The sequence below is a fragment of the Wallemia mellicola genome (assembly GCF_000263375.1).
Source record: "Wallemia mellicola CBS 633.66 unplaced genomic scaffold WALSEscaffold_7, whole genome shotgun sequence".
Lineage (NCBI taxonomy): Eukaryota > Fungi > Basidiomycota > Wallemiomycetes > Wallemiales > Wallemiaceae > Wallemia > Wallemia mellicola.
In genome coordinates, this window is record NW_006531964.1 from 494,231 (window position 1) to 510,977 (window position 16,747).

Consider the following 16,747-nt stretch of genomic DNA (forward strand, 5'->3'; position numbering starts at 1 on the left):
ACAATTGAATGAGTTTCAAAATAAGCGCAAGGAGGAGGAAAAACTGAATGATATTTTCATAACTAGCAACATTAGACAGAAGGTTTATAATGAAGTATTCTCTACGATGCAAGATAACCATTCGTTTGATGAGTCAAGCTATACGAACAACTCCTCTACAAAATCATACAAGTACTCTTCTATCCACAGAAAGAGGAAACATTTCTACCACTGGATAATATCCTTATTCTAGCTGCTACAGCCACTACAGCTACCATAGCTGCTATAGTTCCAAACTCTTACTACTACCTAATAAAAAGAACACTGCTAAAAACGTTCATTAGACGTTCATTACACACTCTATCTCTCGCAACTAGATCTCTGTATATCGCTTAACCTTCGGACATTGTTTTGTTGTACCAAAATGTAATTTTATACCATAGATACTCTTGAAGTATGACTTCCACTATTAAATACTGTTTATTCGATTTAGATGTTAGTGTTTAACTTATTCATTATCTTTATTTACAATTAAAGGGTTTATTAATTGACTCTGAGCGTATATACACGGAAGTAACAAACGATATACTGTCAAAATATGGCAAACAGTTTAATTGTACGCAGCGATCAGTTCACTAGTCAGTTTTTAACGATTATAGGGACACTAAAAGCTAATATGATGGGTAAACGTATGTCCATCGTCTTCCCCGCCTTAGCATTCATCTTAATGTCACTTCAGATGAAAGAGTTGCATCGGAATATCTTGTCAGTGAATTAAATCTCCCGATAACTGTCGATGATTACCTTTTATTACGCAATCAAAAGCAAGCGGAAGCCTGGCCTAGACTTATTCTCCGCCCTGGTGCTTTAAAGTTAATCAAACATCTACTTAAACATAACATACCAATCGCGGTGGGTGTCTGCTACATTCAAATGCTTCTTTACTTATAAATAATACAAAGGTTGCTACGGGAAGTAGACGCACCTCTCTTGAACAAAAGATGAGAGCACAACCAGTAAAAGAATTAATGGACCTCTTTGGTGATAACGTCGTCACAGCAGACGATATCACACCAGGTAGAGGTAAACCTAGCCCTGATACTTTCCTCCTCGCTGCACAAAGATTGGGTGCTACCGTTGGTTTCAATGTTGACTCAAATGACGCACCAACGGAAGAACATCTCGTCACACGTAAAAGTTGTCTTGTCTTTGAAGACGCTGTGCCCGGTGCACAAGCTGGTTTGAATGCCAATATGGAGGGTGGGTGATGACGTCTTATAAGCTCTTTACTAACTATCGCAGTAATTTGGATTCCAGAGGAACCCCTCCTTGAACTTTACAAAGACGACCCAAGTATTCAAGGTGTTAAACAAACACTCTCATCACTTGAGCAACTCCACCTGCCATCATTTGGTTTACCAGATTATTAGAAGTTAAAATAAAGATTGAATTACATTTCATATGCTTTAAAAAGTAACACTTAAGCGTGGAGCTTTCTAATTTCAGCTTCAATATCAGCTGGGTGAAGTTTTTGGTATGGAATTTGGTCAGCGATACCACCGCAACCTTCGTGGAATGTACCAATGTGCTTATACTTTGGAGTGAAACCACGTTGGATCAATTGAGTACCAAGCTTTGAACCTAAACCGTTCTTTTGTGAAATTGATTCAACAACCAAAACAAATGGTGATGAACCGTAAACCTTAAGAGTCTCCTCATCGACAACGTTTAATGTTGGCTTGTTGATCAAACCAACGTCAATACCTTGCTCACGGAGACGTTCAACTGCATCCAAAGAACGGTAAAGCATATCACCGAATGAAATAACGTAACCTGCTGAACCAGTTCTGACAATTTCTTCCTTACCTGGAACGAACTTGTAGTCACCACCGTACAATTGTTCTTGAGTACCTTGCTTAAGGATATATGGAACCTTTGAACGGGTTGAGAAGACGATTCTGATACCTTGATCCCAGAAGATAGTTTGGACGATAGCTTTCATTTGTTCACCATCAGCTGGGAAGTAAAGGCTGGTTGGTGCAGTGTCTTCTAAACCGTTGTCGGCGAAGAAGTGGTTGAGACCAAAGTGACAGGTGTTGTCAGCCATTTCATCAACACCTGAGTGTGAAAAGTGACAGAGAACGTTACAGTGGTTAAGTCTAGCCATGGTCATTTCTGAAAGACACATTTCAAGGAAAGCGGAGAAAGTTGAGAAGACACCTTGACGTTCACCGTTACCACCGAAACCGAAACCAGCGGCAGCTGAGAAGTTACCACGTTCCATAACACCTGATGGAACGAAAACTTCTGGGTGGGCTTTGTGGATACCCTTTAAACCAGTTGAACCTTCAAGATCGGAGTCAATAACCATGACGCGCTTGGCGGCTTCTTCCTTTGAGAGTTTGTCAAGGACAAGGTTGACAGCATCACCAAAGATAACTCTGTTAGCACCCTTGTCGGCTGTGACACCCTTATAATCGTACTTGACTGACTTTGGCTTGATATCATCGTAGAATTTGAGTTGTTCTTCAGTGTAACCACGCTTGGTGAGGTATTTCTTAGCGACGGCGACTGGGATAACATCGTGGGCATGTGATTCACCTTCAATGCCTTCGATTTCTGGTGCGATCTTTCTTGAAGCGACGACCGCAGCTGGACCATCGTGAGCAACGACTTCACAGACAGCCTTGAAGAGAGAGTCGATGTTTTCACCTTCAGCACGGACGACCTTTAATCCGTGACCTTCGAGTGTCTTTTGGACTGAGTAGCCTTTCATGTAGTCAGATGGGTGACCTGAGATGGTGACGTCGTTATCATCGATAAACAATTTAACATTGAGGTTTTGAGCGACGGCGAGACGAGCAGCCTCAGCATCATCACCTTCTTGTTGGGAACCATCAGAACCGAGCATAATGACATTCTTGTCCTTGTTGGCGAGTGCAACACCGTTAATCATAGCCCACATGTGGCCGAGACGACCTGATGAGAATTTGACACCTGGTGTAAGACCTAATTCTGGGTGACCTGGGAGTTTGGAGTTTGCTTCACGGTAGTTGAGGAGATGCTCTGGGTCAATGTGGCCGTCCAAAGTGCTGAGGAGGTATTGAGTAGCGACACGGTGACCAGCTTCATCGAAGAAGGTGTCGATGAACTTCTCTGGGTTGGCGTTGATGAGTGCGAGGAGGATACAGACTTCTGGTGCTGTGTCAAATGGACCACCGGTGTGACCAGATACACCTCTAGCGTTACCTGTGATATTTTAAGAATCAAGAGGCTGAACAAGGAAATAACACACCAGTAGCGGAGAAAGCAACGATAGCGTCACGGAAGATGTTAATGTTTGACAAAAGGTCGCTTCTCTCTTGTTCAGAGAGTGTTGAACGACTGTTTGTGACGTTAGAAGAGGAAAGAAGATAATTATAAACGCACGTGTAGTCCAACTTGAGTTGCTTGAACTTAGACAAATCTACTGGGAATGACTACAATTTGTGAGCATTTATATACATCGGTATAGGAGACTTACCATTTTTATGATGACGGTGCGTCTTTAAGAGAGAAGTTGAAAGAAGATATCATTTTATGGGTGTGTGATAATAAATAAAATATAAATTCATTATATTTCAAACTAAATACAGCATTATAACATTCCCTAATAATGCTCCCCTACCGTGAAAAGTGGAATTATCGTCCGAAGGAAATTAGGAACGTTTGCGATAATTTATAATATATCAGGCGGTGAATATATTTTATGCTTGCGGATAGTCTTCCGTATCTAAATCGCTATAAATTCGATCTTTGTTTTCCGATTATTGCTTCATCATTTGTAATCTCGGTTTGTCTTTTATATAAACAGAATTGAGTTCTTATCGCTTGCTATACTTAATGGTGTTGTTTAATTTAGTTTTCCGAACTATAGCACTCTACTTGCGGTTTAGTGCACTTTTACAACACGTTTACTAGAAAAGGGGACTCTCAAATATAACGATTACCTGCTATTTAGGGACTGTCACCTCATTTTAATATACATCATGCTATCGTATTAGCAACATTAGTTATCAATCACTCAATCGATATTACGTCATATTTAACAACTCAGAATACTTGTCTATTACTCTAATTACCATGTCTGGCATTAACAAAAAGCTCATTTTCAATGCATTTGCTATGAATACTCCGGGTATGTTCAAGTAGAAATAAACTTTTCACGCTCTAAAACATCTAGTCCATCTTAGTCCAGGTCAATGGAAAGACCCTGAGGACACTTCAACATCCTTCCAAGATCTAGAGCATTGGACTGAAGTACGTGTTTTTCTTTCTTTATGGTATATTCGCTAACATTACAAATTTTAGCTAGCAAAGGTCCTCGAAGAAGGCAAATTTAACGCTCTTTTCATCGCAGATGTTCTTGGAGCGTACGATGTTCACAATGGTAACAAGGATTCTGCTGTTAGGACTGGCGCCCAATTCCCTATACACTCACCTGAGCTGATCGTACCTGCAATGGCTGCCGTCACGAAAAACTTAGCCTTTGGTATAACACAATCTACATCCTACGAGCATCCCTTCAATGTCGCTAGAAGATTTTCCACACTCGATCACTTGACGAAAGGTAGAGTTGCAATCAACATTGTCACTAGTTATTTGGACTCAGCTGCTCGCAATCATGGTCTGCCGGAGCAGATAGACCATGATGAGCGCTACAAGAGGGCTGACGAATTTATGGATGTGCTATACAAACTTTGGGAATCGAGTTGGTCAGACAACGCCAAAACTCTCGACAAAGAGAAGGATCAGTATTACGATCCTGCATTAGTTCATGAAATCAATCACGAAGGTGAATACTTCAAGTGCGCTGGTCCACATATCACTGAACCATCTATTCAACGCACACCATTGGTTTTCCAAGCTGGTTCATCTGGTCCTGGTCAAGAATTCGCTGCTAAGCATTCAGAGGCTGTATTTCTCTGGGGTAGTGATGTAAATCATCTAGCAAAGAAGGTGAAGTCTTTGCGTGATTTGTCTGAGAAGCTTGGTCGTGGTAGAGATGGCATCAAGGCGATCGCAGGTGCAAATGTGATTGTTGCCGAAACAGACGAATTAGCACAGAAGAAATTTGAAGACTTACGCGCTAATGCAACGAAAGAAGGTGCTCTCGTATTGTTAGGCGGTTGGACAGGTAATGACTTTGGAAAGTTCACTGAGGATGATGAACTCAGACTTGTGCAATCAAACGCAATCAAATCTACTGTTGAGACTTACGCTCAGAGGCACAATGACAAAGACTCCAAATGGACAAAGTCTAAGTTGGCTACTCATGCTAGCGTTGGTGGTGTACATCCAAATATTGTCGGTTCACCATCGACTGTTGCGGATATTATCGAAGAATGGATCAAGGTTGGTGATATAGATGGCTTCAATTTCGGTTATGCTACCAAACCTGGTACTTTTATCGATTTAGTCAAGTATGTATTTCCAGAGTTGAGAAGGAGGGGCTTACATTGGGACGATTATCCTAGCTCAAATGATGGACGTGCTAATCTTACGGCAAGAGAGAGCTACTTTGGTCCAGGGAACAAACGTTTACCGGAGAATCACTATGGCAATAAGTTTAAATATGAAAATGTTCATTAAGGTTTCAGATATGGATGAAATGTAGAAATTATTAAATCGATATGAATTAGATTAATGATGATTTGACATCATAAACTATTTAGTACATTATCTTCATTTGTGATCAGCAAGTTGTGTGATAGATGGAGAACACTTAGAGTAAGTGATATATGTCTTAAATGGGTTTTGTTCCAAAGTATATGACGCATATTAAAATAACTATATAATGCTCGCCACATTACCAAACAGCTTACCTTTAAAGTTTTAAAGCCAGTAGCTCGTTCGCTTTTTCGTAATCCGCTGAGCATTCACTTAGTGACACTTGATTATGTTACCAAGTAGGGCGGCTATTAACACAGCTATGTATAATATATCATTAACGGAAGGGTCGCTGAATGTCCTGAAAACTATGAACTCATGATCATCTAGTAGAATGAGGATTTAGTACGTATATAGCAGAGAAGCTGTCATGGAACGTGGTTATAATAATCTAAATTGGTATTTTTCGTTTTCATAAACAACACAAGTCATTCCACGTTTTGGACATTCACCAGTTACATCTAGTGTTGTCATCTCAATAGGTGTTAGACGATATGGTAATAATTTTGCCAAACAAATAGTATTCATATTTAGATAATACTAATATACTTTACTCTACTCCCCATATAGTCACAACTCATCTTTGCTATTCCTTTCAAGTAAGCCAGATTTTTCGACGGTTATTGCAACAGTTGGCTTGTTTCTGAAACTAGTACGGGTATTTTCTTATTGATGTGTTAGACGATACAATATATCAAATTAATCACCTACCAATTGTACGAACAACGTCCATACCTTCGATAACCTCGCCAAAAACGACGTGTTTTCCATTTAACCATGCTGAGGAAATGTTAATGATTATTGGTGACACGTAAATACCACCTTACGAGTTGGTTTAGTGGTAATCTACAATTATGAGATTTAAGAAAGTAAAAAGAGTGTACACTCACAAAGAATTGAGAGCCGTTGGTATCCTTTCCTCTGTTAGCCATTGACAAAAGACCTGGTCTATCGTGGACGATTTCAAAGTTCTCATCGTCAAACTTATCGCCGTAGATTGAGTAACCACCGGTACCGTCACCTCTCTGGAAATCTCCTGATTGAATCATGAAGTCTTTAATAACTCTATGGAAGTGAACGCCTTCATAACCGTATCCCTTATCACCAATGGAGAGGTGTTTAAAGTTCGCAGCTGTTTTTGGTGTAGTTGTACCATACAACCCAAAAACGATTCTACCAAGTGATTCTGGACCTTGCTTTATATCAAAATAAACCTTGTCAGTAATATCTCTAGCGAATGCTAAAGCAAGTAAAGCAAAAATTGTTAAAATAATAGACTTCATTTTCAGCTTAATCGTTCAAGTGATAGACAATCATTCTTCTTTCCACTTAACGTTGATATAAAGAAATAAAAAATGTCATTTGATCCACCAGATAGACCAGTTTCACAACTTGCTAGTCTTGTACCAAATCAATCAATTACTCACTTCGATACCTTCAAGCTAGAGTCCGGTATTGAATTGAAAAACGTACCGGTAGCATACAAAACATGGGGAAAGCTTAATGATAAAAAAGATAATGTTATGGTTATTTGTCACGCTCTATCTGGTAGTGCAGACGTAGAAGATTGGTGAGTAACTTGTTATCCATATCAAGTTATCTAATAAAAACCTAGGTGGGGACCTTTGATGGGTGCTGGAAAAGCATTCGATCCAAGTCGTTACTTTATATACTGCGGAAATGTTATTGGAAGTCCTTATGGTACAGTTTCACCAGTTACTGCTAATCCTGATACCGGTGATTTATATGGACCAGAGTTTCCTTTAAGTACGATACGTGACGATGTTAGACTTCATAAGCGAGTCTTAGATGGTATGGGTGTTCAAGCGATAAGTTCTGTTATTGGTGGCTCTATGGGTGGCATGCAAACGCTTGAATGGGGAATGACATTCGGCTATCCATATATCAGATCAATTATACCAATTGCAACCTCAGTTAGACATAGCGCTTGGTGTATTAGTTGGGGAGAAGCTCAAAGACAATCAATTTATTCAGATCCTGCTTATTTTGATGGCTTTTATTATGAACATCCCGACGAGAAAGAGAGGGCGGGTCCCATTTCAGGTTTAGGTGCAGCAAGGATGGCTGCAATGCTTACTTATAGATCAAGAGATAGCTTTGAAGCTAGATTTGGTAGAAAACCCCAACTTGGACAAACTGGGAAGAAAATTTCATCACCATTTAATGATGAAACACAATCGAATGGATCTAATTCAACTTCTAGACCTTCTAGTCCAGCTGAAGAAGCAAGAGATGCACATAATGACGGTAATCTCAGATCACGTAGTAGTTCATCAATACCTAGACCAAAAAATTTATTCACGGCTCAATCATATTTACGCTATCAAGGTGATAAATTTACCTCCAGATTCGATGCAAACTGTTACATTCATCTAACTAGAAAGATGGACACACATGACATTGCAGCAGAGTTTGATACGAACGAACCAGGGGTTAAAGTTAGATCTAATGGCTTAAGTATAGACGAGGCATTGAAGCTACTCCCGTCAAATTTACTGGTAATTGGTATTGAATCTGATGGTTTGTTTACACCATTTGAACAACATCAAATTGGCTCGGCACCAAGTGCAGAATTAGTTATGATACCTTCACCAGATGGGCATGATGGATTTTTGTTAGAATTTGAAGCAATTAATGAGTATGTAACCAAGTTTTTGCAAAATAAGTTACCGGAAATTTATTCATCGGCACCATTACTTGATTTAGATGAGATCAAGTCATTTGATACACAAAAAACTAGTGTCTTCGGTGAAGCCGAAGCTAATGACATAACAGCTTGGTGAAATATGCATACATATATTTATATGATACTTTCATGTTCAAATTGAAATTTTAGAAGGAGCATGTATTGATTTTACATTGAAATAAACTCATTTCGTTAACAAAATATTTCCGTTATTGTATCAAGAATTTACCCGGGTGCCGTGCCGTTAAGGGAGCAAATGTAGTGAGACCTTGTATAATGACGTTAACTTAATAGAACTGAACGTGGAAAGTACATGAATAAAATGCTACCTTCTAATTGGCTACTGTAATAGAATTTTGTAGAATGACTACGGTTTTCCTTTTTTAGCGTTACACAGCAAAATCAAAATTTTCATCCCAAATGGCATCGAATGTTCCAAACGCAGTGTGAATGAAATCAGAATTAATAAAACCAGATGTAGAAGTTGAAGAATAAGTAAGTGAAAATGCGTAGTCAAATTAATTTATGAATTTAATTTATGTATGGCTGGAAAATAGGAGTTCTATGAACTGAATAGATAGTTTGACATTTAGAATAAAATTTTAAAAAATAGAAACCAGCAAAAGCGTATATAATGCAGTTATATGAATTACTTTTTTGAATATAATACCAAAAAGAGTTAAAGTAAGATGACGTAATTTGACTGCGAGTAGCCATTTATGGGAATCTCACACAACATAATCTGGAATAAGGTATTTGCGGGGCCTTGGCCTTGATCGTTCAGAAAAATCCGTCAAATTAGAATTTTGAATTCGTACTTTCTTGAACCCGTTTTATTCGACCTAAAAAAGCGGAGGAACTGAAAAATAAGAAAATAGAGGTTGCAAATCTACAATCAAGGACAATGATAGAACAACTCAGAGTAATTGAAGCACTGACTTTAAAAAAGTATGAAAATTCGACTATAACAGTAGAAAAGAGATCAAATAGTTTGAGAAAGCATGTTTTATTGAAGCATAGCTTAGAAACCCTCGATGAGTTTAGGTGCGGATTATATCAACAACCTAGAATAATTAAACGTGAACCGGAAGAACAAAGAAGAAAATCATTAACAAAAGTACAAATCAAGCACTTTGACAAATTGGACCCTGTAGTTGAAGCTAAACAATGCGAGTATTATGATGAAGAAAGTGACAGCGACAGCGACAGCTCAGAGGAAAATGAAAGTGACTCGGATGATGATGATTTTGATTCAGTCAGTTCAATGTACAAATCCCATCAAGTTGAATATACATGAGAAAGTAAATGCAAATATTTAAGACTCAAGACTCAAGACTTAACACTCATTTGAATGTTCACGATAAGAGGTTTCTTAATCAAGACAGAAAGTCAGACAGACCGACAGACAGACACTCATTATAAAACCTCGAATATCGTGTTATAGTAGGACAAGATGGACAATTTTGATTAATATTTTGATTGTAAATTATTTTATATTTAGCTTAAATACACACAGTCATGACGATTAAGAATAGGACGTTTGAATGGAGAGCCCATTTAGATAGTTATAATAAAATAAATAAAAGGAACTTAACTAATAACCTTAATCTTAATAATAATCACTCAAGGACAGAATTCTCGAGGTTAGCTACAACGATAGCGAAAGATATAGAATCGACGACTTTGAAATTACAAAAGCTAACACAACGTGAGCTTATTTATGTTCTTATACTTATTTTACTAATAAATCAGTCGCCCAACGAAAGAGTCTATTCGATGACAAGCAACAAGAGATTAGCGTACGTACTTTGATATTAATCTTACTTATATTGAATAATATAAAAGGAGTTAACGTATATTATAAAACAAGATATAAACGATTTGAATTCACAGATTCAACACCTACAGCAGTACTCTAATCATCAAATCAAGAAGTCACCTTTAGGAGAGCATCAGTCTAACGTTGTCATTCTATTACAGAACAAATTAGCCAACACTTCAATTGGCTTCAAAGACGTTTTAGAATTACGTACCCAAAATATTAAAAAGACGAAAGAAAGAACTGAGAAGTTCACTAATCTTCAAACGCAACAACCTGAATACGTCTCAGATTCACCCTTATACAACTCTAGACCTTCTTCTTCACAAGCTCATAGACGAAAACAACGGAATTCTGATTTCCTCGCTTTAGATCTTGATGACGCTGAGTCTGGTCAATCCAATGGTCAACCGGGAGCACAACAAATGTCTTTAGTTGATAGACAGTCTGATTATATGAATGAAAGGTCAACCGCAATCGATACTATAGAGTCTACTATAGGTGAACTTGGTCAAATTTTCAGTCAATTGAGTTCAATGGTTGCAATGCAAGGTGAAACGGTACAAAGGATTGATGCAGATGTACAAGATATCAGTGATAACGTATATGGAGCCCAAACTGAGTTGCTCAAGTATTATGAGAGCATCAAGAGCAATAGAATGTTGATGTTCAAAGTGTTCGGTATAATTATCATTTTCGTAAGTATATGTGACTTTTAAAGATAATGCTAACGATAACGATATAGTTCTTGGTATTCATATTGGTCACATGAGTATGGGAATAATATATATAATTATACAGATGAATATATATATATATTTACGTGTAAATTAGAATAATACAATAATTTAGATTTTATTATTTATTTTCTGCTTGTGATCAAAAAAATTGAAGTGAGAATTTCTTGAGCTTAAACTCTACCCAAGAGACAATATGCTGCACGAGAAGGTCGCTAGCAACAACATCACAGAATTGCAGCAAGCGCCTTTAGAGGAGATTGAATTGGTTGATGAAAATGGAATGACTGCATTAGCTTTGGCAGCTAAACTTTCGAACATTCAAGCAATTGATATACTTTTAGCAAAGAGTACGTGATTTATTCCCTTTTATTTATATTATTAACCCTTTATAAACAGATGGAAACCCATATAGTGCAATTCCTCACGCGTCAGACCCACAAGTAGCTCAAAAGTTACATGCTGCGATACAACCACCACCGTTCTACCCACCACCTATCCAGCACTTTTACCCTTACCCACCACCAATGGATATGCAGGTTTACTACCAGGAAGATCAACAGCAACAACAGTTCGGTGCGCAAAACGGTACATTACCACCACCAGACGTTGCAAGAAACATTCCTTGTAGATTCTTCCCAGGTTGTCGTTACGGTTCCGAGTGTATCTTTATGCACCCACAACCAACGATGTACCTCCCACCACCGCAAGTACCACCATTTGAGGCTATACCCCAGGCACATGCCCCATTCTATCAATTACCGCCTCAGATGGTACCACCTCCGTTTGCTACCCCAATTCCACCTACACCCATTCCAACAGAGCAAGCTCAACAGAACGAAGAAAAGATTGAGGATGAAAACCAAAAACCAGATTTACAACAACAACCACAGCAACAACAACAACAACAGCAACCACCACCACCATTCATGCATCCTATCATTCCACAAGATCCTTATATGATCCCGTTGGCACGTCCACCACCAATGATGATGCCAAACAATAACTTCAGAAACAACCGTAACGTTTCCAGAGGTCCTACTATTACAAAGCGTGGAAAAGATGGTCAATTACCACCTTGCTATTTCTTCCCTATGGGTAAATGTAGAAACCAAGACACTTGCGCTTTCCCACATTTACTACCAGATGGTACAGATGTTCGCGATCCTGCTCTCAGAGGAACTGCTCCTATAAACTCACACAAACGCCAATCTTCACGTTCAAATAACTTCGAAAATAAAAAGTTTAATACACCAGCACAAGCTAACCATCAAGCTTCATTTACCGGAAACAAAGTTCCTCCTTCTATGCCACGCGCTCAGGCTCAAGCAGCCGCTAGTCGCACACAATCGCCTGCTCAACGCGTACCAACCCAAGAAGATTTCCCAAGTTTGTCATCAAACGTTAGTAGCTCATCAGAGAATGGCAATTATAGCATTAATTATTCCACACCTCAAACTACTCCATCTTCAAGCCTCGTTCTAAATAATATCACAAATTCAGTCACAAAAGAACTACCTCAACAATCTTTCGCGGCTGCTGCGTCTTCCACGCTGGCCGTGGCCGCTTAAGTTACTTTTTATAATCTCTCCACTCAGTTTTCTTATAGCGCCAATCACAATTCAAATGGCGTACGTATGATCGACTAAAGCATATAAACTTTCCACTTATTTTAGATATTTTCTATTTTATTAAAATATATATATTAATAGTTGCATTGTTATCTTATCGATTGACCATCATGATCTCAGTTCTGGTTTCGTTATTCGGTCTAACTTACGCGGGAATGAATGATAATGATGAACCTAATTGGGCTAGACGTTAGTAGAATATCTATTCATATAATTAATTAATTAATTGATTCATCCCACAGCTCACTATGAAGGACCTTGGTTACGCACTCAAATTGGTTTAGCGTTATTAATTGGTCTTCCTTCCTTTTTATTGTTTTGCAGCCTTAGAACTAATTCTACTGTCTTGTTTGCACCAAGAACAAAGTTAAAAGGTTAGATTATTTCTCAACCAAGTTGATTGATTTATGATGTTTAGGATTTTCACCACATGAGGCACACGATACTAGCACGTTCTTTGGTTGGATTTTACCAACTTTAAGAACTTCAGAGTATACTGTTTTACAGATCGTTGGTTTGGATGCCGCTGTCGTTAGTCTTATCAATCACTTTCATTTTTCATATTAATTTGGCTAATTTAGTTATTGAACTTCCTTAAAATGGGATTCTGGTTCTTCTCAGTAGCTGCTGCAATCACTTGTCCAATTCTTGTTCCTATCAACTATAATGTGAGGTGTCTTAAACTTGATATAGAACTACATTAACCTGATTTTTCAGAAATATGGTACTTGGGAGGCATCAGATGATTCTGATGAAAGTGACAACTCAACTTTATCCACATTTAATACTCAAGAATACCTAAATTATGAAGAATACCCACTATATCAAGAATCTAGTAGTAATCCTTGGGATGCTTTAAAAAGACATCAAGGAAAATGGAGGAAAATCTTAGATATCTTTTTATTCTCAAACACTGATCCTTATCTTGGATTACAATTACTTTTTACATTCTTCTTATCTCTACTCGCTTTAAGATACGTTAATAAAAACTATTTGAGGTTCGTTAGACAACGTCAATTATTTAGTCTCGAATTAGTCCATGCCATTAGTGCACGTACCGTTATGATTGAATCAATTCCTTCACATTTACGCGATGAAAAGGCCCTCAGTGATTACTTTGATAGCATTAATATGAAAGTTGAAACCGTTAGTTTAGTTAAAGGTGTTAAAGCGCTTGATAATCTATTGACAAAAAGGACAAAAGCATTATTACTTTTAGAATCTGCTTGGTCTAATTACTTGGGAAATCCAAGTCAAGCAACTTTTTCACAACCTTCAAATAATGATCTAGAGATTTCCTCAATTAATCTAACTGTACTTGGAAAGTCTAGGCCAACAACAAGATCTGGTTTATTTGGATTAAATGGTATTAAAATTGATAAGTTGAGAATGTTAGAAAGGAACTTCGAAAATTTAGATAGGATTGTCAAGACTTCAAGAAAATCCGAATACAAAAATACACACGTAGCTTTTGTTACTTTCGAAAATGCTTCAAGTGCACAGATAGCTTCTCAATCATCCCATTATCCAGAACCTGGTCAATTAGTAACAAAACCCGCACCTGAGCCTCGAGATGTCGTCTGGAAGAACGTTGCTCTGAGTACAAAAGCTTTATTAAGCAAGAAATTGTTTGTTTATGGTACGGTTACAACTTTATTACTTACTTGGGCAGTTCCAGTAACTGCACTTTATACTCTTTTATCTTATAGTGAAGTGAGTATAATTCGAATAATGTTTTAGCTTTACTTACTAAATTAGATTTCAAAATACTTACCATCACTTGCTAAGCTCCTTGAAAAGCATCCTTCTTTAAGAGCATTGGTACAAACGTCTTTACCGCCATTAGCTTTAGTGTTATTCAACGCAACTCTACCCGTGTTCTTACACTTTCTTTGCGTTATACAAGGCCATAAAGCACGTAGCCATATTGAATATTCTCTAATGAAAAAGTACTTCCTAGCACTGTTCATCACAGTCATTTTGGCTAGAATGACAACTGCAACAATTTCCATGGTTAGAGAATTAGCTGACGCTCCACTAAAAATACCTGATAAATTAGCTCAATCATTAAAATCTTCAACAGCTAGACATTTCTTCGTTTCTTATATCATTCTTCAAGGTTTTGGTATTTTGCCTTTACAATTATTACAACTTAATCAAGTTTTACCGCATATGATCCTTAGACCGTTCACAAAAACACCTCGTGATTGGGCAGAATTAAATGCACCACCTGAACTAAATTATGGTACAGTATATCCTCAAGCGATATTAGTGTTTATGGTTGGATTACTTTATTCCATTATTTCACCTTATATTCTTATTGCAGCCGCTGCATACTTTGGTATGGCATATCTTGTTAGTGATTATTTCTTTAATTGAGGAGTTACTAATTGAATTTGAAGGTATATAAATATAAACTACTGTTTATATTTTATAAACCATGGGAATCATCCGGTCAAGCTTGGCCAATAACTTATGCAAGATGTTGTTGGGGAGTTGTTTTATTTCAAACATTCATGCTTGGATTGTTTACATTACAAGGAGCATTTTTGTATACTTCCATTCTTCTTCCACTAATTACAGCTACGGTGTTTTGGGCATTTCATACCGAACGTAAATTTAAAGGCTTATCAAAGTTTGTCAAGTAAGTAAATTATTATCTATTATTATTGCTCAACTAATTACTTCGGCAATATAGTCTAAGCTCACTTTTTGAAGCTAATAGGGGTACAACGCCTACTGAAATTGTGGGGTTGCGTTATGATCAATCTGTACCTCGATCACAAAGGTGAGATAGCTACTTATCTTAAAGGATCTTTATGCTTATTTGAATCAGTAACTTGAATAGAAGGAGATATGCTATGAATGATGCTACATTATACGTGGCACCTGAAACCGACAAAACAGATTATTCCCAACCACCAATGAGGTACTGGTATTATGGTGTCCTCAATACAGGTAGACGGAGGTACGGTCACCCTGCTTTAACAGGTATTTTACCGGAATTATGGCTTCCTCAACGTTTAGCAATAGCTCAGAAAAGAGGCGTGGGCGAAGGAAGGGTTCTCACGCTACGTAAAAGGTGGTCAAAAGTGAAGAAGAATGCAAAAAGAGCTTTCTCGAACGACGAAAGAGATCAAAGTACAAGTAGACGAATGAGGTCATCAGTCAATTCATTTGCTGATCCACAATATCCAACAAATCCCTGGGCTTTGGCGAGTGCAGAAGAAGCTGCAACTAGAGCACGAACAATATCTTATGACGGAGCTTCTGGTGTAATAGCTTTACCGGAAGGTAACCTCTTTTGCGATGATGTTGAGCAAGATGATAACAGTGCATCACATGATGATGACGATTCTAATTCTGAAGTAGGTATTATCAATGATGCCGTATCTGACAATGAAGTCGACTTCATTGAGACGAATCCAAGAGGAGACGAGGAACAGCAAAATTCAATCACGTTTCCAACTACTTAAACATAAATCAATAAAGACTCTTGTTTGATGTCGATCTTATTCATTCAAATTGTACATCTAAGTTAATTTTCACTATAATAATTATGTTGTATTGTTATTTCAAAGTACCACTTTTGTAATTAATGCACCATAGTGTTGTAAGGAATACTATTAGACGCGAGCAATAGAGAGTGTTGCTTACCACAGACGTGCTGACGGTTTTCCATTTGCAGCGATTTTTTCAAACTCTCTCGGGTCTACTATGCGACTGAACTGTACAAAAATACATCCTTACTATCCACTAAATGATTTCGTTATCATGGGATGTAATCTTCATTAGATGCCTGATAGTTACAATCTCATTAGCACTTTTTCACCAACCGCACGCTTAAAGTAGAGGCCTGTAGTAAACTACCAATATGATGGAATGAGTCATAAGTCTTAACTAGACATAATACAAATTGCATTTTATCAATCACGTCCTAGCATCATGAAGATTAGTCTACTTGTATAAACATAGGCGTAAGAATGACCGACGTTCAAGTGAATATGAGTTATGATGATCAGCAATGGAATGATATGTCAGCTGATATTAATGTTTCATCGATTATTGTCGTCTTATGGCCTCAACATTTGAGATGTGGTAGGGTAAGGTATTCATGACCGATCAGAAAAGTGACGAAATTTGGAACGTCGCATGATACAATTAT

The 16,747-nt window shown here is 37.8% G+C and overlaps 9 protein-coding genes across 9 annotated transcripts; 7 read left to right on the plus strand and 2 right to left on the minus strand.

The window, feature by feature from the left end:
• Positions 1 to 435: 435 nt before the first annotated feature.
• On the plus strand, positions 436 to 2,303 carry WALSEDRAFT_68658 (HAD-like protein; the record flags this gene model as incomplete). Its single annotated transcript, XM_006957944.1, has 7 exons — positions 436 to 474; positions 517 to 595; positions 639 to 668; positions 719 to 891; positions 942 to 1,239; positions 1,282 to 2,110; positions 2,131 to 2,303. The coding sequence occupies 6 exons, from the start codon at positions 436 to 438 to the stop codon at positions 1,407 to 1,409; spliced, it is 747 nt and encodes a 248-aa protein (XP_006958006.1). The 3' UTR covers positions 1,410 to 2,110; positions 2,131 to 2,303.
• Positions 1,460 to 3,617, minus strand: WALSEDRAFT_63950 (Thiamin diphosphate-binding protein; the record flags this gene model as incomplete). The annotated part of the gene is made up of 5 exons (XM_006957945.1): positions 1,460 to 3,228; positions 3,275 to 3,363; positions 3,409 to 3,458; positions 3,503 to 3,524; positions 3,613 to 3,617. The coding sequence occupies 5 exons, from the start codon at positions 3,615 to 3,617 to the stop codon at positions 1,460 to 1,462; spliced, it is 1,935 nt and encodes a 644-aa protein (XP_006958007.1).
• Positions 3,618 to 3,863: 246 nt separating this feature from the next.
• Positions 3,864 to 5,660, plus strand: WALSEDRAFT_60207 (Nitrilotriacetate monooxygenase component A/pristinamycin IIA synthase subunit A). The gene is made up of 3 exons (XM_006957946.1): positions 3,864 to 4,156; positions 4,202 to 4,278; positions 4,330 to 5,660. The coding sequence occupies exons 1-3, from the start codon at positions 4,102 to 4,104 to the stop codon at positions 5,608 to 5,610; spliced, it is 1,413 nt and encodes a 470-aa protein (XP_006958008.1). The 5' UTR covers positions 3,864 to 4,101; the 3' UTR covers positions 5,611 to 5,660.
• A 534-nt stretch (positions 5,661 to 6,194) lies between these two features.
• WALSEDRAFT_60209 (hypothetical protein) lies at positions 6,195 to 7,150 on the minus strand. The gene is made up of 4 exons (XM_006957947.1): positions 6,579 to 7,150; positions 6,516 to 6,534; positions 6,400 to 6,468; positions 6,195 to 6,353 (listed from the first exon to the last, which is right to left on the minus strand). Exons 1-4 carry the CDS (start codon positions 6,969 to 6,971, stop codon positions 6,259 to 6,261), a joined length of 576 nt encoding a protein of 191 aa, XP_006958009.1. The 5' UTR covers positions 6,972 to 7,150; the 3' UTR covers positions 6,195 to 6,258.
• On the plus strand, positions 6,473 to 8,755 carry WALSEDRAFT_45420 (homoserine O-acetyltransferase). The gene is made up of 2 exons (XM_006957948.1): positions 6,473 to 7,258; positions 7,304 to 8,755. Exons 1-2 carry the CDS (start codon positions 7,044 to 7,046, stop codon positions 8,490 to 8,492), a joined length of 1,404 nt encoding a protein of 467 aa, XP_006958010.1. The 5' UTR covers positions 6,473 to 7,043; the 3' UTR covers positions 8,493 to 8,755.
• A 206-nt stretch (positions 8,756 to 8,961) lies between these two features.
• WALSEDRAFT_60210 (hypothetical protein) lies at positions 8,962 to 9,920 on the plus strand. Its single transcript, XM_006957949.1, has one exon. The coding sequence runs from the start codon at positions 9,300 to 9,302 to the stop codon at positions 9,690 to 9,692; it is 393 nt and encodes a 130-aa protein (XP_006958011.1). The 5' UTR covers positions 8,962 to 9,299; the 3' UTR covers positions 9,693 to 9,920.
• WALSEDRAFT_45422 (t-SNARE) lies at positions 9,914 to 11,031 on the plus strand (the record flags this gene model as incomplete). The annotated part of the gene is made up of 4 exons (XM_006957950.1): positions 9,914 to 10,103; positions 10,148 to 10,194; positions 10,241 to 10,912; positions 10,960 to 11,031. 4 exons carry the CDS (start codon positions 9,914 to 9,916, stop codon positions 10,984 to 10,986), a joined length of 936 nt encoding a protein of 311 aa, XP_006958012.1. The 3' UTR covers positions 10,987 to 11,031.
• Positions 11,032 to 11,126: 95 nt separating this feature from the next.
• WALSEDRAFT_57249 (hypothetical protein) lies at positions 11,127 to 12,612 on the plus strand. Its single transcript, XM_006957951.1, has 2 exons — positions 11,127 to 11,301; positions 11,351 to 12,612. Exons 1-2 carry the CDS (start codon positions 11,148 to 11,150, stop codon positions 12,520 to 12,522), a joined length of 1,326 nt encoding a protein of 441 aa, XP_006958013.1. The 5' UTR covers positions 11,127 to 11,147; the 3' UTR covers positions 12,523 to 12,612.
• Positions 12,613 to 12,715: 103 nt separating this feature from the next.
• Positions 12,716 to 16,199, plus strand: WALSEDRAFT_32325 (DUF221-domain-containing protein). Its single transcript, XM_006957952.1, has 9 exons — positions 12,716 to 12,771; positions 12,825 to 12,956; positions 13,001 to 13,113; positions 13,164 to 13,250; positions 13,300 to 14,295; positions 14,341 to 14,937; positions 14,985 to 15,226; positions 15,281 to 15,370; positions 15,419 to 16,199. Exons 1-9 carry the CDS (start codon positions 12,738 to 12,740, stop codon positions 16,056 to 16,058), a joined length of 2,931 nt encoding a protein of 976 aa, XP_006958014.1. The 5' UTR covers positions 12,716 to 12,737; the 3' UTR covers positions 16,059 to 16,199.
• The last annotated feature ends 548 nt before the right edge of the window (positions 16,200 to 16,747 follow it).